General features: G+C 34.9%; 1 protein-coding gene across 2 annotated transcripts in view; it reads right to left on the reverse strand.

The window, feature by feature from the left end:
- Window positions 1-23,036, reverse strand: part of LOC135842105 (polyamine-transporting ATPase 13A3-like) — a 30,852-nt gene extending 7,816 nt beyond the window's left edge. Inside the window, exons 1-8 of one of the 2 annotated variants that reach the window (XM_065359462.1) lie at window positions 22,438-23,036; window positions 7,987-8,121; window positions 5,805-5,884; window positions 5,521-5,688; window positions 5,088-5,158; window positions 4,059-4,174; window positions 3,450-3,606; window positions 1,475-1,679 (exon numbers count right to left, since the gene is read on the reverse strand). In XM_065359462.1, the coding sequence (XP_065215534.1) occupies window positions 1,475-1,679; window positions 3,450-3,606; window positions 4,059-4,174; window positions 5,088-5,158; window positions 5,521-5,688; window positions 5,805-5,884; window positions 7,987-8,014 (825 nt within the window). In that variant the 5' untranslated portion in view covers window positions 8,015-8,121; window positions 22,438-23,036. Of the gene's footprint in view, window positions 1-1,474; window positions 1,680-3,449; window positions 3,607-4,058; window positions 4,175-5,087; window positions 5,159-5,520; window positions 5,689-5,804; window positions 5,885-7,986; window positions 8,122-8,350; window positions 8,743-22,437 lie in introns of those variants that run through there. The other variant, XM_065359463.1, reaches the window with a different exon arrangement.
- Window positions 23,037-24,132: the final 1,096 nt, after the last annotated feature.

Raw genomic sequence — 24,132 nt, forward strand, 5'->3', positions numbered from 1 at the left:
TTGAAAAGGAAAGTAAATTGGTCTCAGCTAATGGAGGGTTGAGCTTTTAAAATTTTCTTGCTTCAGAATCAAAAAAACAATATTTTCGATGAGTGAAATTGATTTTTCCGGATTTAATACTTTTCAAATTTTTTTGTGGGGGGAGGGGGTGTTTTTAATTACCAGTGGGCATAAGTTTTTCAAAAACTTCAATTTTGGAAAAAAAGTGATGTGATCCGAAGCGAAACAAAGAAGGAAACGGAGAAAATTTTGTTAAAAAATAATTATTTATGCATAAAATTGGATTTTTTGGATTTAATACCTAGGTACTTTAGATTTGAATAAAAATTTCTCAATAATTCCCCATTCTTAAAAGGAAGACAAATTGGCCCTAGCAAAGCGAGAGTGAAACTTTTGAAATTTTCTTACTCCAGAAACAAAAAAAAAAAAAAAAAAAAAAATGATTTCTGATGAGTGAAAGATTTCTCTGGATTTAATACTTTTCAAATGAGGAGATAAGTTTTTCAGAAATTTTAAATTTTAGAAAAGGAAAGTGATGTGACCTAAAGCGAAGGGAAGGTGGAAACTGTGGAAATTTTTTATCCAACAGGTGAAAAAAAAATAATTTTTGATGTGTGAAATTGGATTTTTCTGGATTTAATTAATGCTGTTTTCGAAAATTCAGAATTTAGTGAGTAAAACAATAGTACTTAATGTTTGATGCGAGACAAATTTTTTACCATTATAATTTGAAAAAAATGTAATACATATTTTGTCAGCGAAAACTTTATTTAAAATTCAAGAAGTGGGAAGAAAGTGTTTTTCATCATGACAAGGAATTCCAAGACTGAGTTGGGAAAATTCAAGAAAATTAACGATTTTTGTTCCAAATGACCGAATCCGTCATTTTGCGCCAATCTAGCTCATTGTCATCAAAATCAAAGACCACTTTAGAGTTCTAGTTACTGAGCGGTTGAAAATTTGCAAATCACTTAATTTTGGTAAATTGGTGTTTTGAAAATTTTTTCATCTGAAATACCTATTTTGCATTAATCGAACCAAAATTTATGGAAACACATCATTTCTGAAACTAGCAAAATATTTTGGAACACAGTGGTGCCAATTTTTTTGTCATAACTGCGAATTTGAAAAAATTGAAAAAAATGTCATAACTTTTTGGTTATTGTCATTGGTTTAGGTTGACTCAGAACTTCAATAATATTTTCTTTTGGAACTGAGCCATTTTTCTCAAAACAGATTGAGTAGGAACCAGAGGGAAAAAACCATAATTTTTTTCAGAAATGTCCCTTTTTTGAGAACCCATATCCTTCTCCAAGGGCACCTCCGAGGCCTACATTTTTTTTTGTTGACTTAATTTCCACTCAAAATGAATTGCTCCATAAAATTTGGTCAAAATCATCTCATATTTTTTTCGAGATGCATCCTATACACTTATACAGTATACCTATACACATTGCTACGTAGTAGTACGTACTTTTCGAGTTTGCACAGCTGAAGAAATGATACCAAACAACGACATCGCGATAATGGCGAATGAATAATACAGGTACAATTCGACGAACCACAGAATGAGCGAAAATACTTGAAATATATAGAATGGATTGAGAAACTCCAGCAGCATGAGCACACCGATCGATTGCAATTGGATTTGAATCTCGTTCTTGCCATACACCACTCGCCTATAGGTACGCAAAATAAATTTAGATACACTGATACAGTAAGTATTTGAAGGGCGGTTTTCCAAAAGTGGATAAGTCAAGTTTTTTGAAAATTGAGTTTTTCACGCAATTGTGTTCTGTAGGTTGTATCTCACCTATTTAATGCCTAACCTACCCAAAATACCTATTTATTTACTCGCAATCCAGCTTTTCCGTAAGTTGCAGATCGCAATCGTTTTTCCAAAATGCGATAAGTCACCATTTATCCAGTGAACCTTTGAATTTGGTGTTAAAAATATGGGTTAAATTTTTTGTACCTACTGTAATACTTCGTGTTCGTTGAAGTAGAGCTGTGAAAATTGTTTTTTTTCAATACTTAGATAGTATTGTAATATAGGTACTTTTTTTTTTATTTGATTGCCAAAATGGATAATTTTTGTTAAAAATACAGGTTAAATTTTTTGTAATCGATTTTTTTTGGTTTTCTACTTTTGTTTTGTGATTAACAGTTGACTTACATCGATTTGCACCACTGGTTTTATCATATAAATGAAAAACTGAAAAATCGTTTTTCCAAAAGTCGATAAGTCAGTTTACTTTTTCTGCCGCAGAAGCGCTGCGAACTCGAGTTACACCGCGAAACCAGCATGTATCCAAACCCTCACACATTAGAGCACCTCCTAGCGAAAAGTATGGAAAATATCGTTCTCCGCTGAATGCGACCACCCTAGAGCATTTTTATCACTTATCCTATGTCCGATGCTGCGTTTTACTTTACAGTGTATACAAATTAAGTCACCAGCTGACCTGCAATGGAATTTACTTAATTAATTTCGATTTTCGATAGAAGGAAATGATTATTAATAAAACTGTGGATAATAATATCATTTCGTGGTGTTCTTCCTTTGAAAAGAATAATACTCCTCCAAATAGAGAGCAAAATAATGGTCAGCAAGTAGGGTTTTTGTTTTTTCAACTTCTAAGTTCTACGTACATCAGTACATCACCCCATGTCTTTCACTTCGATCAAAGTACAAATATTTAGCAATTAGCATCACAAATGGCGAACAGTACTGCTTCTTTCAGTTGATGTATCGAACGAATTTAGCGGAAATATTACGCCAACTACGAGTACAGTAATCTATAATTTCAATAGTTCAATATATTATATATAATAATATGTACCTATAAACGGCCAAGTGCAACAATAGCTGAGTACCTTTTCCTCCTGGTAAACTTCATTTAATAATCTACGTAATATTTCGATAATTTTGATTCATTGGTTGCGTAGTGTAAAATAGAATAGAATAGTAGCCTAAATTTGAGTATTTCGAGTGTAAAAAAAATTATAACTTCGCTGTTTCATAGCAATAATTATTACGTGTGTAGGCTATCATTGAAAATTTTCGAGTCTATAAAATAAAATAATTAATAATTTCGCACGCAAGTTGCTGTAAAGTAAAAATAATTTGTGTTATGATTTATGAATTATGAAGTTATGATAAGAACTTGAATCACGTTTCTGAACGTTCGTTCAGTGAAGGTGCTCTAATGTGTGAGGGTTTGGATATATGCGCGAAGCCAACACATACGTGTTGAGGTAGACCTAATGCAACATGCAGGACAGGTTGCATACTCCAAATGCATCATGGCTTCAAATGGGCACTAAAAACGTCATTTATCTCGAAATCATGATTTTTGACTTATCGCTTTTTGGAAAACCGCCCTTCATTTGTTTCTACATTTATTATAAAAACGTTAGAAAAATGATCGAAAAAAAAAATGGCTCACCTTAAAAGTTGATCTTGCTTAGAATAGCCTATCATGTTGTGAAAATCTGCTTTACTCAAACTTTTTTCAACGCCGCCAATTTTGCTGAATTTTTTTTCATCTTCGCGCCAAACGTATCTGAGTTTCTTTACCGAGATTGTGATCAAATCGCTTTCATCTAAATAAACAAACCAATAATACACGTTATTCAATTTTCAGAGAATTGGAGAGCGTGAAGGGACCCATGTGGGACGCTGGAGGGGTAGGATCAATAAAATAAACTGATATTCGTAGGTATGTGCATTATATGTAAAGCATCTCTAAAAACTAAAAACCTCTAGTCATACGATTTTTCAAAAAAAGCTTAACTTTGAACTTTAGAAATTTTTGGTGGATATTTTTTAAACTGAGTAAGTGAGTAGATACCCTTAAAACTCCAAAAAACAGATTTTCTTCAAGTTGCAGCAATCCTGAGTGATCAAACTCTAAAGTTGGGCATTATGATGAGTAATTTCGATGGTTAAAAAAAAAACAGACCACCTGCCTCAAAGTCTTTTGATTTAAAAAAAAAAAAAAATGTTTGAGCAAAATCGAAGATTGAGGTACAGACGTCAATAAAAATGTACCTACCGATAAAGGATCCATCGTTGAAATATATCCTCACTAAAGATCGAGTTTCGTGCGCCAACTGAGCCACTGTCCTATCGTCCAGATCATCATTACTGACACGTTGCACGTCCTCTGCGCTTATGAAGTCATAAAAACACATCATCATAAATACAAAATACTGAGTAGATATTCAAGCATAATTATTTTCTATCATGGTTGTTCTAAAAATATGTGTAGCAGAAAGAGTCGAGTAGTCCGGTTTGAACTCCTCATAAATTTTCAATTTATTTTCAGCGATAAGCGAAATTAAATTGAAGTCTGTGAGCGAGTATAAATTTTTTCAATTTTTGTTCGTCTGGGCATCTATCGTCTGAACAACTTTTTAGAACCCCATCAAAATTGGAACCAAAAAATTGATCTTTTGATTTAATGTTTGTCCTCTGGCTTGAAAGATTTCTAATTTCCTTGTATTTTTTTTCAAATTTTATTGTTTTGGTTTCAGCCCTTCTAAATCACCTACTTACTCCCTTTTCCAAACAAAAAAAAAAAAAAAAAAAAAAAAAAAACTCCCTCAGTTATATCCAAAACAATGCTGGCCTTCTCATATTGAGGGCTCCAAAGTTGAAAAAAATTATTACAAATGAAATAAAATCAAAATTGGTAAAATTCTCCAAAATTTTGATCTCTATGAAAGATTAAAAAAAATTACCCAACTAATCTATCCTTGAAGAGAAGAAACTTTCATCGGATCCCCGCGGCGAATAACATACGTAGATTTCCTCGAATGGAGGCCCTCAAAATTCAAAAAAACATCTAAAAATAGAGATTGTACAGAATTTGTGAAACAAAAGCAAGGATGTGACAATCTAACCACCCGGCATTGATCCTAATGAAGATTTTTTTGTAATTGAGACACGCGATAATTACCTAACCAGGAGCCTCGTGTTCGTGTACGTGTAGCTCAACCTAGACCTTGGACCTAAATAATGCTTCTCGTAATAACTTAATAAGCCTTAAAAATAAAGAAAACAAACATTTCGTTTTCCATACCTAAGCTTCTCCAAACTGGTTCTTTCGACTTTTTTGACAAAATACGTTGTATGGCACTGTTGGTATCTGTCCTGCAACAAAAAAAAGTACATAGAGTCTCCAGTAAAGTATTGTTAGTAGGTACCGTTATGATAAATAGACATCGTTATTTATAGACAATCATCGTCAATTTATCATCATTGAAACGAGATGAAGTGCCCGTTGGTCCATGAATAGGTTAGATAGATAGGCGGTGCAGTGCGGTGAGTTAAACTCGAGCATGCATGCATTGCGGAGCCAGATTTGTGAAATAGTATGTACGATTAATCCGCATTAGTGCGACAGTTCATGGTACAAAGTACACAGTTTCAGAGACATGAGACAGTATTATTGGTTAACTGATAAGTAGGTATACTTAAGTGATGAGCAGGAGAAAAGCAACAGCAATACTTACAATAACTAGAACGCTTTCTGCGAATTTTAAAGCGCATTTTCGATGCGTGCTGTACAACATCCAATGTTCATACCAATGAAAGACTAGTCTCAACGTACCCAATGATAAAATGATCAGAATCCAGGTAAACGCGGTGCCGAAGATGCTGCGCTCGTATCCGTAGATCTCCTGCGGGGAAAAATCAGTACCGTAGAAGTAGCAGTTATAGGTCTAAGGTAAGTCCAACTAAAGTAGGAAGCAGGTACAATTTTAAGTAGATAGGTGTCTGCCTGTACTGAACTCACCATCTCGTCTTCTTCGCCTTGATTGAGAAAGCAAATTTCATTTTCGAGCGAAGATTGCCGGTGATTCGCCGATGCTTTGTCTGCAATCAATCAATCAATTAATCAATCAATAGAATGGAGAAGGTATCGTACATCTTTTGAGCAATGCAATTTGACGAAAATATTAAAATTGAAGCAGGAAAGGGGTAGGATCTAGAACTTAAAAGATTAAAATCCACAAACACAAAAATGTAGCAATAAAGTCAACTTATAGCATTTCCTACCGACAAAACACAAATGATAAAAATTATTTCGAAATGAATGAATCATGATTCACAGTTTGTTTAATGACGAATAACGAATCATTGATTCGTGAAAATAAGTCGAATCACTAATTTTGATGAGTAAAGGTAATTGAAAATAATACTCGTAGTTTCGATTTTTTTCAAATCGATGAGGCAATAGGTACATATTTCAAAATCTCGTCTTCAGTCAAAATTTCCAAACTACCTACCACTGTTTTCTCGTCAAAAATAGTGTTTTCAAAAAGCCTTGATATTTGGTCAAAATTTGTCCAAAAGTCTCGCTTTATTTTTGCCTGCAATAAATTGACAAAAAGGTCTCAAATTGTGTAGAAAATAAGTTGGCAACAATTTTTCAAAGTTCGCCTTATGACAAAAATTCTCGCTTCACCAAAATATGCTAAAAATTGTCGCTTTTCCACCAAAAATTGTCAAAAAAATTTACTAATGTTAGTCTATTGTTACTTGCCAATAATTGGCAGAGTTGTTTCTTGCCAAAAATGCTCTAAATTGTCGTTTTTTGTAAAAAAAATCCAAAAAATTTTCTTCTCCAAAGTTGCTCAAAAGGTTTTATTTTTGCCAAGAATTGCCAAAAATTCTCACAATACCAACAATTTAACAAATGACAGAAAAAATCTCACTTCTTTGCCAAAAACTAGTGAAGTTTGTTTTTTTTGCCACACGTCGTTGAAATGTCTGCTGCTTTCTGAAAGAATTATCAAAAGTCTCGGCGTTGTCAGAATTGCCAAAGAACTAAAAATTGTCATTTTTTGTCAATAATCAATTCGTCAATAAGTCGTCCTTGTTTTTTGCTAAAATTGACAATTGAAGTGTTAGTTTGATTGTAAGATATGGTTAGTAACCAAAGCTTTCTTTGTAGGGGGACGCAAAAGTACATAGTGCCTCCAAAGGAAATTTCAAAAATATCAAAAATTTTCATACAAACTGAAAAAAATTAAAGAATTATTCGACAATAAAAATCTTTTCAGAAATTTTGTAAAAAACCAGACTTTTTTTGACAAATTTCAAAATGAAGAAGACTTTTAGACAAGCGAGGCAAAAATTGATGCTTCTCGGACATATTTGGCAAAAAGCATAGCAATTTTGTGAAAAATTACGACTATTTGACTATTTTATCAAAAAACTACTTCCTGAGAATTTTGACCAAAAAAATTTACAACATAGTCAACTCATCAAAAATTGACACTCTCTGACAATTTTGACAAAAAATGAGAATTTTTTGACAATTTCGGTAAAAATTGCCTCACTTTAAAATTTTATCCAAAATGGCACTTGTTGACTGGGTATTTTACTGAAAATTTACGCTTTTTGACATTCCACCCCCCCCCCTCAACCTGACGGTTTTTGACTTTGAAAAATTCAGAAAAGAAAAAAGAGGATGCAAATCAATTTTTTTGGATGTTTGGGATGGGAAGGGGAACAAAAAATTCTGGAATCAAAACTTTCAAGAATTAGTGTGCCCCCAAAAAAGAATTGACAAAAAAGTTTTTTTTTAACTAAGTGTATTTATATGTACCTAGGTACTTATACATAGGTAGGTATTATTCTAATCCTTAAACCTTATTTTTGAGCTATTGAACCTATTAAATTTAATTGAAATTTTCGTGTTTTTTTTTGGTAATTTTTTCTGAATTAAAATGTTCTCTCTCGTTTTGTATTTTTTTCAGACCTTTTTGGTTACCAAAAAGTTATTATTTTTTTTAAAATAAAAATTGAGTACATGAACCATAAACTGGTTTTATTTGATACGTATATTTTCAGTGAAAAAAAGAAATGCGAAAATAATAGCATGGTTGTAAGGAGAGGGAGAGAGTTATCAATTTGTATATTTACTATAATCCAAGCATTCCAAACACGAAGAAAAGGAATCAATGACTCACCTTGAAATAAGTTGTCATTTGATGTCATAATCGTCGGCGTCTGTATAGGAATCGACCTTTGGCAAAAGACCAACTGCGACTGTCAAGATCACGGTCACGGTCTCGTTCACGGTCACAAACTGGTCCACTCGAAATCTGTTTATGAAAATAGCAAAATTTGAGGTGAACGAATTATATTTACGTCAAACACACCAATTTTGTAACAAGGTAGTTATCTATCACTCTACAAAAACCAGATACTTATTCGATACCTAGTTGAAGCGACGAAGGTATGTAAAATCAAAATAAATGTATATCGTTTTCTGCTATTGTTAACTATTTTCTAGCATTAGATAAACGCGTACTATTTACACTTACTACCTACCTAGTTGTGTGTATTTACATGTACTATGGACAAAGAATGAGCGATATGCGAAATCAACAGGTAATTACTACGAGCACGATACTACTAACAACTACTACCCTACGAGCTCGCGACACTTGGGTATATCTACCAATGTCCAATTTATTGTCCACACCTAACCAAACCAGCGATCGCAGATAGAGAGGAGCGCCTGCGCTGTTATAGCACGTGTATCGTGTAAGTGTATCCGGATCCACTAACGAGTTCTAGAGGTTGCACTTTTGAGCTTTGCAAAGGCAATTAGCGAGATAATACGAAAACAAATACAATTTTGCACTCGACAATGTACCCAAAACACCATCAAGAATGCACCGTAGAATTTCACTATATAAAATCGCGTTCGTTGTAGTGATGCAGAGTTGTTAGCGTGTACGAGTACGACTACGAGTACTTACATTTGCGTACCTATGTAATTATTAATATTATCTGCGATATAAATGTTTAATAGGTTTAGGTATACACGTCGTGTCACGACGTATTATTTAAATGTACTTGAAGCTAATAATGAATACATTTTACATGTGTATTGTGTATAAGCTCTTGCAGATAAATAGGTAGGTTAGGTAGGTAGGTTGCCGAAATACACATATATGTAGAATATACATAGATACACTACAATGTGCAATCTAATTGTAAGTACTGGGTATGCTTAGATGCCTGCTACGCAAAGCAACACCTGATATATGACACGTGACGCTTCTAAAGTAGTGCGATGAGCACTTTTGTCATTGTGTAACACTACCGCGGCGTCGTGGCGCTCATGAGCATTAAAAATACAAACACGATATTCGATATGAAAATTCGCCATTGGCATCCTCAATCAATCACTATACACTCACGTGTAGTCGTAGACAGGTCTTGAGCCATAGAGATACTTGTATCTGTATGTGTACTTGCAATGGGAGCACGAGCGCAAGCACGAAATGTACTATAATATGGGCACCTGGTGTACTTGCTTCCGACTCGAGACTCGAACTAAATAGGTACTAATCCTTTAAGCTGCGCCTCATATGATTAGAACGTAAGCGTTCTATGTCATTCAGAAAATCGTATAAATCCTTTATCTCATGTCTGACATGAGTTGCAGGAATGACGACCATTTTGTTTTCATTCAAAAGTTACATCCTAAGAAGTCCATTTGTTACCATCGAGCCCTTATCCCAGCATCCTTATTCTAATTTTTCAATCTTCATGAAACTTTAGTGGAGTAGGTACTATGGTGGGGCGTTGAAGGAGTTAAATGAAAAAAATAAGTTGATATTCGTATTCAGCACTCACAAAAACCTAATGAACTATAGTCACACAATTTCTTCAATTCTCAGGAAATTTTGGGGGCTTATGGGGGCATTATTTTTTTCCCACGCAGGATGCACTTATCACGAGTCTTTTAGCCGTTCGTTCGTTCTCCAATGTTTACCTCCGCCAATCTTGTGATATTTTGTACAATCGTCAATGGGAACTTGTAATTATTTTCAATGGAAAATGTACAGGGTGTGCCAACATCTATGGGTTACTAAAGTGACCTAAATGATCCAAACACTTTCTCATTTTTGGCAAATTTTTCATAATTGATGAATTTTTGCCCAGAAATGGTGTGACTTATTCAATTCACAGATACCTATGTAGGTTTTGTAAGAAAATGTCTGCATCATCAATCATCATTGAAATGACTTCAAGAACCCATACGGCTTGCCGCAGGGAAGTGTTCTGTCGCCCATCCTTTTTAATATCTACACCAATGACCAACTAACTGGAGGTCCTTCACGTTGCTCAGTGTGACACATTTGTAGAGGTGGAAGACAGACTGAATCAGGCAATAGAAGAACTTGATGTACCTATACTATAAAGCCAACCACCTTAGGTCAAATCCATCCAAGACAGAAATCTGTTGGTTCCACCTGCAAAACCATGAGGCCAAGAGACCACTCAACATCCAATGTGGGAAACACCGTACTGAATCACAATGACCATCCCAAATATCTAGGAGTGACACTGGATAGATCACTCACCCACAGGCACCACTGTGAAAAAGCCAAAATGAAAGTAGCTGCTAGAACAAACCTAATCTGAAAGCCAGTAGGTAGCAGATGGGGAGCTAAACCACTGGTCCTGCATACATCAGCACTATAGCGCTGTGTTACTCAGTTGCAGAATATGCTTGCCCAGCATGGGGATGATCAGCACAACATGCTAAAAAAGTAGATGTGTCCCTGAATGAAGCCAGTCGATAAAGGGCCCATTTTCTTCCTAGGGCTTACTGAGATTTCCCTGGTAGCTCTTATGGCCAGTCCACCCCTGATCTCATGGACTCAAGAGATGCAAACCAGTTATAACCCACTTGACAATAGATTCGCCGATAAAAAAGCCAGTGAAAAAGCCGACTCAAATATGACAGTAAATTTGTCATTAAAAAAACGCCAGGAAAAAATCGGCTGCTGTTTAAATACCTAATGCATTAAATCGCAGAATACAACCCTGAAATCTACAAAAAAAATTCCAGCCTAAGCGGGGATCGAACCCAGGACTCCTGCTTGTCAATCCAATGCTCTAACCACGCAGCTATCATTGCAAGGTGAATATTTCTGTTTTCAAGCGGTATACATGTACCACACTTCGTACTTTTATTCAATTTTTTAAAAAGAAGTTGTGAATACCCATTGCGCATGTGCACTATAATCGGTAAATAAAAAACAGCTGATTTGTGAGAACCGGCAGTTCGGCAAATGAAAAATTCTGCCATTCGCTGGTCAAAAACGGCTGTTTTTATAAAAACTAGCTTTTTCTAACTAGCGTTTTTTCAAAAACACGTTTTTTGCAAGATTTTAATTTTTTTGAGCATGTTGCACCGATTTTTGAGCTCTATGAAAAATGTATGTTATACCTAAAGGTGTAACTAAATTTCTGAAAAAATTTCGCAGCGTGTACCCTCCCCGTTTTTTTCTGTGAATTTTTTAAATTTTGAACCCCCCCCCCAAAACCCCCCAAATATGAAATTTTTTTTCGAAAAAAATTCCACACACGCAGCTACCTAGTGACTGTTTTCTGTGAAAGTTTCAACATTTTTGGACCATCCCCTCCGAAAACAGGAATTTTGAATTTTGAGCACATATGGTCACATATATGGAGAGGGGGGTGGGAGGGGGCAGCTCAAAATATCAAAATTGTCATTTTCATGTCTTTTTGCGTACGTTGCTTGAAATATCATTTTTTCTAAAAATTGTGACCTTGAGGGTCAGAAAACGGTGAAAAATTACGAAAAAACACGTTTCTTGCAAGATTTTAATTTTTTTGAGCATGTTGCACCGATTTTTGAGCTCTATGAAAAATATATGTTATACCTAAAGGTGTAACTAAATTTCTGAAAAAATTTCGCAAAGTGTACCCTCCCCGTTTTTTTCTATGAATTTTTGAAATTTTGAACCCCCCCCCCCAAAACCCCCCAAATATGAAATTTTTTTTTCGAAAAAAATTCCACACACGCACCTACCTAGTGACTATTTTATGTGAAAGTTTCAAAATTTTTGGACCACCCCCTCCGGAGAACGGGAATTTTGAATTTTAGCCACATATGGGCACATTTCTCGGGAGGGGGTGGGGGGGGCTCAAACATTTTTTTGGGATGGTTTACATCCAAACTAACATTTTGGGTGAGTTTCAACCAAATCGGTGAGAGTGCCGATTTCACTATCTTACCCGGAAAGGCTCTTTACTGTCATTTTTGCGCACCTATTAAATGGCAAATTTACAAAAATCAACTGGCATTTTGGCTTAACCGGCAAATCTCTTGTCAAGTGGGAAACCAACCAATTAGAGCATTTTTGATAAAAGTTAGTTTTAACCCAGGCTATTCAGATCATGCTATTGCTGTGACAAAAACACTCAATGTATTTTAAATAGAGTTGCCTGTATTGTCAGTTGATAGTATTTGGAACAGTGAATGAATTAAGTGCTCCTGCCGCAGTTGAGTTGAACGCTGTCAAATCTGGAACACAGCATCAGGTAGCAATACTATGAGCAAATCATTGCCCCAAGGCAACCAAATGAAGTACAGCCTCTGGATGTCTGGAAAATGCTGAATAGAATTAGAAGCAGAACAACACACTTGAAATCCAACCTATACAGATGGCTGAGATGGCACTTGGCTGATGACAATCTGTGTAAATGTGGCAAGGTACAAGATGACAGGCACCCTTTCAAAAGTCAATTATACGGCAACTTCAACTCAGACGAACTGGACTGGACAATTGATGATGAGGGGATGAAGTTCCTCAAATATTGGGATGAGAAGGGAATTATTTAGATAGTATTGGCGACTGGACAAGAGAAAAAAAATATTTACCCATAGTACTCAAAATGGACAAATAAAAAATAATATCATAAAAAATTGCCTATTAGCCATGTGGCACAGCTGATGGACTGTCACGCGGAAGGTGAAGGGTTCGATCCTGATCCAGGTCATCAATTTTTTAAAATTTTATTCAATAATTGTTTCATTTTACTTTAATTTTTATCCAAGCAAATTTTTCACTGAAAATGTAATTTATTCTACGTTTTTTCAAATTTTTTTATTAATAATGAATTAACAAGTTTTTTAAAAGTGAAATACAAGAATGGGGCTTGAAAACGGTTTGTACGCAAATTAGGTTATTTTCTACTGCCAAAATCATAAAAAATTTAAAAATGAATTTTGAGTTGATTTTGGCCCTACCCCTCAACTTTGCGGTCAATTTTCGAGGAAAGTAAAAGAGATAGGAAGTTGCAGTTTGCGCCATTGAAAAGAGCATCTTTTTTTCTAAAAGGACCACTCTTTAACTTGAAACCCCTTTTTTTCACTTGGGTCGATTCTTGTAGAGCACGTCAAATAATATGTATTTTAATTTTTGGAAAGTGGAGAAGTCGAGAGGGTGAACATTTTTTCAGCCAAAAATGTTTCAATTTTTAGGAAGGAGAAAATGAATGAAATTTTTAAATTTAAAACTCAGTTTAAAAATGGTACAAATCCACACTTTTTGGCAACTTCTGTAACAAAAAACAAAGAAAAACTAAAGCTGGACAAAAGCAGGATAGCAGAATATTGTTAAAACACATTGATGATCTCATTTCTACTCAAATGTTAGTTTTCCGAGTTCATCACGTGTGAGATTAAGCCATTCGTGTAGAAAATCAATTCCACTTATCTATGTATGTACAAATGTTTCCTCGTAATTTGTCACAATTTATATTTAAGTTTGCGCAAAAGCGACTATTCCTAGATTTGCTTATTTGGCGTCTTGATTCGCATTGCTCATCGTGGTACATATTTTATCGTAATTTGCCATCATCATCACTATCAGTGAAATTTTCTCAACGTGTGTAGCTACGTACTGTCTACACTCGCCTCCTACCCTTGCTCATGTTGGTATTGTTTCGATAATAATCCTTTCTTGATATTTTTATTTGCTACTTTCAATGAAAAACACTCGGAATTTTGTTGTCGTTGTCGATAAGATAATCAAATCTACGAGTTGTGCGACTAATCACTTGTATATCACGTGCGTTGTGAACACAATAAATTTTACTAAAATAAGTATTATTAAATGTATGTAATGTACCTAATTTTTGCGTAATTTGGTTCAGTTTACAAACGTTTCAAATTAGAAAGCATTTTTTACTACCTAGGTATATATTTTTCTATTTCGTATGGATTTCTTAGCTCTTAAGCCATGTTTTACCATCTGCGATCAAGCAATACCACTTTTTTAAAACGAACAAGTTGTACCTCTTGCGATACGAGCAAGCTCAAATTTTTACAATCTTTCCAAAAAAAAAATTGGGTATTTTCAAGGAGAAACTTCAGAATTTATTCTCCATTTGAAGGTGCTGGAATATGTTGTGTACTTCGTCAATAACCTTCGGCACGTCATATTGGTTGGTTCTTTTTTGAAAGCACAAGTAGGTAAATAAACATGAGACCAGGTACTGCATATCCTAAGGCTTGATCTGCGTGAAGAAATGCTGTAGTTCAAGAAAAGTTCTCCTTGACTTCGAAAACGAGAGCTGCGTTATGAAATTCATATTCTTTCGCGTCAATAATATTTATTGCTTAACTAATAAGTAAATTAACGCAGGACTAAATAAAAATATGCGGCATATCCCCTTTGCCCCATTTTTTTTTTTTTTTTTTTACAATTTTTGATTGAAAAACAGTGAACGCATCAAATCGCCAAGCAGGAAGAAGTAGAGGGTCTTCGAATAGCGAAACAGGGATGCGATGGGAAACGTGTTTTATTGTTATCCACAACCAACCAGTCAGCATGACAATTTGCCTACTTACTATCTGTCAGATAGGTCTATACTATTCGAGTATATATACAAAAATGCGAATACGAAACGTAAACTCGTACGTAGGTCTATCAAGGTGAAGACGTAAACAACTTGTCGAGCTCGAAATCGAAAGTCGAATAGCTACTGACGAGCTTTCGGGTCAGTGGAACACCTTTCACTGCGAGAATCATTAAGTAACGTGATGGGTGATGGTACCTATAACGTTTAAAACGTTGATCATTTCTCAGTTAATTAACCACTAAAACTACCAAACGAGTGCGTCGCCGATACTCAGATGCTGGGCCTCCAATTACATAGGTCTACGAAGCATGCATTATGCCATATTCCTACCTATGTACATTGTAGGTATGTTGCTGATTTTGTTGTTTCGCGTCATAAATACATAAATCTTGTATACGTACATAACTACCTATTCTTACAATATGTAATAACGACCATATTTCATTGTAAGTACTCGTAGTCATATAGGTCTAGGTACATTGTAATGTACGTTTTTGCAACTTGTCGCCGTCGACATTGTGTCTTGTTCTCACGTTGGAGTACCATAACGATGACCGCTAAAATTACGTGGTGAACTCAATGAGCAAGGTTGCATAGTGCTGTAGCTAGCTTTTCAAGTTCACAGAGGCAGTCACAGCCTTAAATGAACGTTTTGCAAGAACGTACACTTCAGTTTCAGAAGAGAAATGCAATCGTTATTTTTTAAAATAAAATATACCCTTCATTTTTTATCAAAAAATTGAAACATTATTTTCTATTTTAGGCTAGTTTTAGAAAAGAAAATACAAACAATCTTGATTTTTGAAGGAAAACTGAAAACTTCATTCTTGAAAGAGATAATTAAAAATTGTGATCATGGCGAACAAAAGCTATTAAACTTTACGTTTAAAAAAGGTCTCTTGTGAAAAAACATCCTCAAAAAAAAACCTTCTCTCCACAAGAGAAAATTCATATTTCCCTAAATTATTTGTGGCGAAACAAAATTTTTGTTTTTGTAAACCTCAATAGAACTTTTAAAAATGAAAAACTTCAAATGTGAGAAAACTTTCTTTTGAAAAAAAAAACTTTTTCAAAAGAAACTTTTTCAATAAGCCGTTTTTTGAAAATGAAATTAGAATTTTTTGAGAGAGATGGGGAGGGGGAGGGACTTCTTCATTGTTTCATAAACAACTCATATTTGATCTCAAGTTTTGAAAAAAAAATTCTCAGAAGGCTTTCATTTTTTTTACCCCTTGCTCACATCGGCTCCCAGTAGCACTGTAATTCCCCTCGTAACCAAAATTTCAAGTGCTTAGGTTCATTTTTTGGATTTTTCTGGAAAATTATTTAAAAGTTATAACATTTGAAAAAAAAAATTGTCAGCAGAGTGATTTTTAAGCCTTTTTCTTGAAATATGATTTTTTTTCAGCAAAACGAACCAATGCAAATTTTCAAAGAAGTTGTTAGTACAAGTACCTAATTGGTTTTTTGGAAAGATTTTTCATCTGTTGTGTCTTCATGATCCCCCACCTTGAAATCAAATTAAAAATTTCTGAATAAAATTAAACTATGGCGCTGTTGTAACACTGGGAGTGGCTCAATTTAAAATTGAAATCGCGAGAAAAATTAATTTTAAATTAGCAACAAAAAAATCTCAAAAAAATTATTTGAATTCTCAAAAAAAATGTTAACTGAATTTCAAAAAAAATTTTAACTGAATTTCAAAATACGTAAATTCAAAATAAATATTGGAAAATTTATTTTAAAAATAAAGAATAAGTTCATCCATCTGTAATCACTGTGAAAAAAGCTCATTTGAAATCTTGAAAGAATTCCAAATTAGGTATAAATGGCCACCATAAAATTTAGATAATATTCTTCAACGCCACAATAAAGTGTAACTACCTACCATGTTTGAAATTGAAACAAAAGACGATACGATACCTAGTCTTTTTTTCTAAAAAAAAAAATGATTTAAAATCTCGAGAAAAAAACATTTGAGATCACCACAAAAAATTCTTTACCAATACAATATTGGAAATCAAATTCTATAAATCATCATCAAAATCGCCACAAAAAATTCCATTCAAAATTAGGTCGGCCCTACAAAGACATGTAGACATTGTAGGCATTCAAAATTATCATGAAGAAATGAGCCTTTACCAAAAGCTGTGGTAAATGGTTCATATAATCATAAAAAAATCATCTACAATCACTATACAAAGAAATTTATTTGAAATCACTAAAAAAAAATTGAAAATTTAAGAAAAAATGAGATCAATCACCACCAAAAAAATGTATTCTGAATCACCACAACAAGAATTATTATGAATCATGTGAACAGCATCGCTTTTTTACCACAAAAAAATTGCAGTAGGATTACTTAGATACTTATTATCTCACCAAAGATATAACACGTCCTTATTAATGAGCTTTAAAATTTCAACCACTACTGAAGTAAACAAATTTCGGAATACCTACTTCATTACCATACATATCAACAAAATAACCAATCATAGAGAGCTTATAAGCCACCCTTATATCAGACTGTCAGGTAGGAAAAAATAAATTTAAAAATCAAGATGAGGAATTAAATTTTAACAAAAGAAAATGTTCCAAATTTACCTCAGAACAAGAATTTATTTTAAATTTATAAAATATCCAGACAGATATTCGAACACAATGGATCATTAAAACCCTCCCTTTGGCTTCTCAAATTTGTTTTTAATGAGGTAATGACTATCTTGTTACAGAAGGGGGGGGGGGGTAAAAAAGATAATAAATAAAATTTCAACTAAAGAAAAGTTCAAAAATCTCACAGCAGGTAGTAAAAAATCTTAAATAAATAGAATCTTCACAAAATCAATTTCACAATAGACAGTCATTTTAAATTTATAACAGAGGATTAAGATATAAGTATTTGAACACAATGGGTTGTAAAAACATCTTATCTTAGAATGAGATAATCACACCGAAAGTTATAGATAGGTACCTTGAGTTAATATCTTTCCCATTGTCCAATTTTGAAACAAGTTTGTGCTGTAGCCAAGGGGGCAAAGGGGGCATCGCAAAAATTTAAAATGAAACTCGCAAAAATGGATGTTTTTTATCGTTTTTTGAATTCTTTTTTTTTTAATATTCACAGTCGCTTCTTTGCTCCTTGAGCATGTAAACCTTCATTTTCATGAAATTATCACACATCACGAAAAATGTTCAGAAAAATTAGCTAACTTAGGTACCTAATTAATTTTAATTTCGATTTTTCATGTCTAAAAATCTCTAGCTACGCCACTGTATTTGATAAGCATGTTTTTTTTTTTTTTTGATAAAAGGGCCAGATATCCCAACACAATGGTTGATGAAAATTTTACCTATTGTTCATTTTTAAAATTCAACATCTACCCTTCCTGGGTGTAAATTAATAAAACTGACGTCGTCGGCTTCCATTTTGATTTTCCCCTTTTTTTGGTTCAAATTTTTGCAATTAGGTAATTTCAATTACTCGAGAAACTATTAGAAGTACATAATTGCAATTATAATTATAGCGTGCACTGCTTCATATTACACCTCACCTACCTATGTGTGAAAAATTTAGAGGAAATTACAAGCATCTGAATGGTAAATGTACACTGAGTGTCCTAATAGTTAGTCATGAGTCGGTGTGGTTACTTTATTTCTTACTAAGTACTAGTAGGTAAGTTTATCTTATTATGCATGTGACACATTAATGCTAATTCCTAGTATGTTTCATGTACCTCAACTGAGAATTGCTCCACACTACCCCTCTACTAGAGAAATAACAACTTCAGACCACGGCTGGATCAACGACGTATTATTAATTACTTACCTACAATTTACTTAGTACGTATATGTAAGTTGAGATGAAGTTAACTTAATCACGTTATGATATTGATAAGTTGTGTAATGTTAAGGGTGAGTAATAAGGAACCGCTAGGTAAGTTGTTGTACCCCCATATTCCACAATAAACCAGCCCCACTCACGAGATGGTGAGACTGAGGAACCCGCGAAAAAAGGTTATTCCCTTAAGAGAACACTATGGCCAAAGTATTTCTCAGCGTACAAACTGAAAGTGATAGTGTCTGTGCTACACTCAATAAGAAATGCTGGATTTTCCAGAGTGACATAAAACTAGTATAGGTAGGTATCAGAGTCCTGCACGGTATAGTTGATTCAACTAGTTATCTGTGGGAGTATTCGAATAATCTAAACTATGAGTTGTCAACTAGATAACTATTGACAGCGCGCGCATCAAATAGTTACCAACTACTCCCAACTCCGGTTACTTTGTACGGTATGGTTAACTAGCTAGTTGATCCAACTATTTCTCGTTGTGTTAGGAGTACATAGGCAAGGGGTGACGAGCATACCTATTTCCGATAAGATTTCGGATAAATATGCTATAGGTGGGGATAATTCAACTAGTTGGAATAGTTATTCCAACTAGTTGAATAGTTATCTGAATAACCATCTGACGATTAAGTTAGTTATCTGCGCGTCAACTATAACAACGCATCGTTAGACAGGTTGACTATTGCCTGCGATGAGTCACCTCTATAGTTAACTTGAGTTAGCGTTGCCAACCAACTAGTTATAACTATTAACTATACCGTGCAGGACTCTGGTAGGTATAGGTAGTTGATTCGAAGGAATTATTCAAATGGGCTCACTTTACTAAAAAAATTTATATGTAAGGGTAGTGGTAGAGGCACCAAAATATGAACCACTTTTTTTTGGAGGATTGCCAATTGAAAACTATAGGGTGTGGAAACCTCCACAAAGGCTTAAAATGAAGTTCCATCCTCCCACTAACACTGTACAAAACTTCATGAGTGAAGGTCAACTGTAAGTTTTTTTTTTATTGTTGAGTGAGGAGTGTCAGAATGACCATTTGAAATTTTGGACGCCTAATATGGACCACCTAAAGAATTTCAAAATAAACATATTTTTGGGTAATTCTCAAAAAAAAGGTAAAAATCATGTACATGGCAAATTTCTCAAAGGTTTTAGCATGAAATTTTTTATTTATTTTTTGGTCCATTCAAGGATCATCCCCCACACATTTCACATATGGTATTGAGATTTTTGACCCCTCCTTTCATTGGTGTACATTCGATTTTATACCCCAAATGTCCTTCGACTTGGCTGTCACACGCCATGTTTTTGAAAATGAATGTTACAAAGTGTCATGAACTTCATTTTTTGGGGGGAAAATTCACACATTCTCATTATCATAGAACACGAAGGTCCATTATTGTGCAAATTGCAATTGGAATAAGTCCATAGGAAGCTGACATTTCACATTTGAAAACTGTCACACACTTTTTGCGCAAATTTTAGAGCAATTTTCAATTATTTTTGGTAGCTTCCCAATCCAACATTTTTTTCTGGCAAGTGGCTACACTGGTTCACTGTCCTCATAAAAATGTTACCCCGCAATGTTATTTTCAAAACCTACGCAATGGCTCGTTCTGATCGTACTTGTCTCTGAAAATATGATATTTCGCAAAATCGGTGTCCTTCGGCTTGCCTTTTTATTTACGCAGATGAACCCGCCAAAAACGATAATTGAGAAAGGGAATTTATTCTACATGATAAGTACACATTTATTAGGTGTTAAAAATCGAATAATGTCCAGTAGGTAAGGCTAGAAACGAAAAAACGTTGAGATTGTCCTTCGGCTTGTCCAGCGCCCATTTGTCCTTCGACTTGGCCAAATTTCAGACAGCTGTACTTTTATCGCGCTAGTCGACATATTACACGATAATACAAGCAAAATTTGACATTTTCTCCCTCCCCACACCTCACCTCTACCCCTACCAAAAAAATAAGTCCAGATTCGAACTCTGCGGCCTGAAAAACAAATTAACCTATTACACGATAATATAAGCAATTCCCCCTTCCCACGCCTCACCTTCCACCTCTACATAAAAAATAACTCCAGATTCGAATTCTACGACCTCGAAAACATATCAATCGACATATTACACATCGATGAGGGTTGAATCCTAATTATCGCTGTTTTAGGGGGACCGGGGTCCACAGTGGGGGGATTGAATTGAGGCCAACACTAGAAAAGGGATCTGGGACACCTATACAAATGATTCCCACTTGAAATTTTCCAAAAGAATGATTTTACATCAAAATTGACCTTTTTTTTTTGAGAATTACCCTTTTACGTTTCAAAACATCATAATTATTTATTTGTAGAAATGAACAAAAAAATTATTTCAAGCATTCCTCTCTTCAGCGGCTGTAAGAAATGATAAAAATGAGTAAAAAATTCAATATTACAGGTGGTCCATATTAGCGCACCCCATAAAAAAACAAAACTTTGCACCAAAAATTTCTGTAAGTACATACCCACATTTTTAGCAAAAACTGATCACTTCAGCAGAACCTACGTCCTTTTTGATATTATAAACGTCAATAACGTTTAGAAAATTACATCATATATATATTTCAATAAAAGTTGAAAAACACTTTAGAAAAAATTTTTAGTGTCTCAAAACAGTTTTTTGTAAATTTCTCAGCGAGTTTTGACTTTACAGTTGCAATTTTTGTCTGATTCGTTTTTTTGGTGAAATAAATACATCGGAAAACATTTTTTCCTGACAGATTGCGCTAATTACCGATGAGAACGGGCGCTGGTCCATAATTGGCGCCCTTACCCTTATTTCATTTTTAAAATTTTGAAAATTGCCCTCACAACAGCTTTTTAGAATTCTTAAATTATCAAAAATTCACCATAAAACCAAAAAATCAACTTCACATGAAATTTTGTTTTTTTTGGGGGGGTTTTAGTACAGTATTTATCCCCTTTCGATTTAGTTTGGTTTCATTTGAATTGTAGAGCGCCAGTTCGAAAGGCTCACTTGTTAGCTTATATAGGTAATACTCATAGATGTAACTACATATGTCAATTGATCGATCTCAGCAGCCACATTGATAGAATGGCAGTACTACTCGGCACCAACTCGAAGAGGGTCTAGGTACTTCGTTACAGGCCAAGTTCAACTTTAGCAGTCTTGCTGTTACACGTCGCTTACAAATACAATTTATCGAGTGGCCTTGATCAGAATTAAAATTGATGGGGAAAAAAGTAGGTAATAGGTAGAACACGTGTACGTGTACGTGAGTAATACACAACTACATTCTATTCTACGAGATTTTTCTGCGTTTAAGACGAGCTGCCGAAGTTCACGCCATTGCGATCCGCGATCGTGATTACTTCTTGATGACTGCAGGATTATCACCTGATCAGTGATTGGCTCATCAAAACAGAATGATGCTCTAGCCTTAGGGTAAAGAAAAGCGTACCTAATATCAAAACATTTAAGTTTACTGGTAGATGTGCAACCATCGATCAACCAGAACGACTCGTTTCAAATTCGAAATCAAAATGCAGAAGGTCTCTGTGAGCAGGATTAAAATGAGCTTTAGGATCAGGGCTCAGTTGCACTCGTTCAAATTGAAGATAGGTAAGGTACAGTACACAATGACGTCTACGAGCTCGAGTGCTTTTTGAAGACTTTCGCGAGTTTCGAGTTCGAGTAGGTACATAAACATCAACGATCAACGTAACCGTGTAAAGTAGGTATCAAGTTGAATAGGTAGGTAGTAAGTAAGTACCATTCATTCTTAATACACATCATTAATCATCGCTGAAGTTAGAGTTAAACTAAAATACATATCTCAAAAAGTCAGTGCAGTAAGCATTACGTACCTATACTAGCTCTCGTCTCTCGTACTCGTATTTATGAGGCTCTTCTACGATGGCTTGTTCATATTTTCAGCGTTTCGCTCACAGTCACATCTTACTCGTAAGCACTTGAACAATATTCTTACACAAAAAATACAATACACAATGTAGCACCATAAACTGTTATCGCGGCCGAAGACGAAAACACGTGTATATTATCGTATCGAAGTACTCGTACTTATGGTACCTAGCGATTTTTACGAGCGAAACGAAAAACGAATACTCGATTTAGTAATAACTAATAACTAATAATCGCCACCGCCGGTACGCGAATGCAACATGTTAAAATATCAGCGATACCATGGACCATGCGTACTGTGATCGCGATTATACTGTAGCACACTGCACTCGCCCATCGACCTATCGTAATCTCAATTCTCAATGTCTACCCATACCCAGGCACAGGCTGAGGCTATGCTGCCGTAGCATGGTGCGAAACGACACCGTCGCGTCGCCGAAAGTCGTCCTACGTCGTTCAATCTCCTTGCTCCGATCCGATGCTACGTAAACGTACGATCATCGAAAGCGCGAACACCGAATCCCGAATGGCGAAGGCGAATATACGTCATGTCAGTTACAGTTGCTTTGCTTTATCAACATTACCTAATGTACATAAACCGAGAAATACCTATTACGAGTTGGGTATATACAACCGTTTATCAGTTTCAAATTTTAGCTACGAACGGCGTAATCGCGAACGTACAGTGGTTCCTAATTGTACCATATTATACGATTCATTGTGTTTTGTATTTATACTTACAACCTACATTCCGTTAATTTATGTGTATTTTATGGTACCTGCTCCGCTACCAGGTAGGCAGGTACCAATAATACCTGTATCCACGCATGTTTTATCAAATGTCCAATGTTTAGGTATTACATAAGTCTATCCAGTAAGCAGCTAAAGCCCGCACTGCAATCCCATTCCTACTAGCTAACTTGTTCGTGGATTCCGTCCTCATCTCCTCACACTTTACAGCTAGGTACACACTGAGCAAGAAGGAGAAGATGACTTCTTGCGTCTTACAATTATTCGAGGTGCTGCCATGACCCAGCTACGCCGGATGTCCGACACTGTATCTGGAAACGAAACCAGAATGACAATGAATGAAAAAAAGTACGAAGAAACGAAATTGAATCGAATTAAATCCTCGGAATGAGAAGTCGAAAGCCACGCTAACGTATTTCATTCATTATAATGACTGATTACAATGTACGTATCTCTCTGGCTATCAGTGTGCTGAAATTGACGTAGCTGTAGTTCACTGATACACGAAAAGTTTTATTGTAGTCGTGATATCGGTAGATAATTGTTCTTCATTCGCTGTAGCGTGCTGTTGTGGCGATTAGTAGAAAATTTTTCTCAACAGTTTTTAGGAAATCAGATGGGGCACTTTTTTTTTAGAAATTACGATTAAACTCAAAACATATTCCATCCCTTCCAAAAAAATGTTATGATCCACCAATTTATCATTAGTACTCTAGCGTGCCCGTGATTTATGAAATTTCATTTTTTTAAAGTTTTGCAATGTACTCGAACCTATTTTCAAAAAAAAAAAAAAATTGTTATTACCAGAAAACTGTTGCATGTCGTTGCGAGAAGCGAGAACATTTTTGAAGTCGTGAAATTCAACTTTCCGCGTCCAAAATAAATTACAT

This window comes from Planococcus citri, chromosome 3 (genome assembly GCF_950023065.1).
Source record: "Planococcus citri chromosome 3, ihPlaCitr1.1, whole genome shotgun sequence".
Taxonomy (NCBI): domain Eukaryota; kingdom Metazoa; phylum Arthropoda; class Insecta; order Hemiptera; family Pseudococcidae; genus Planococcus; species Planococcus citri.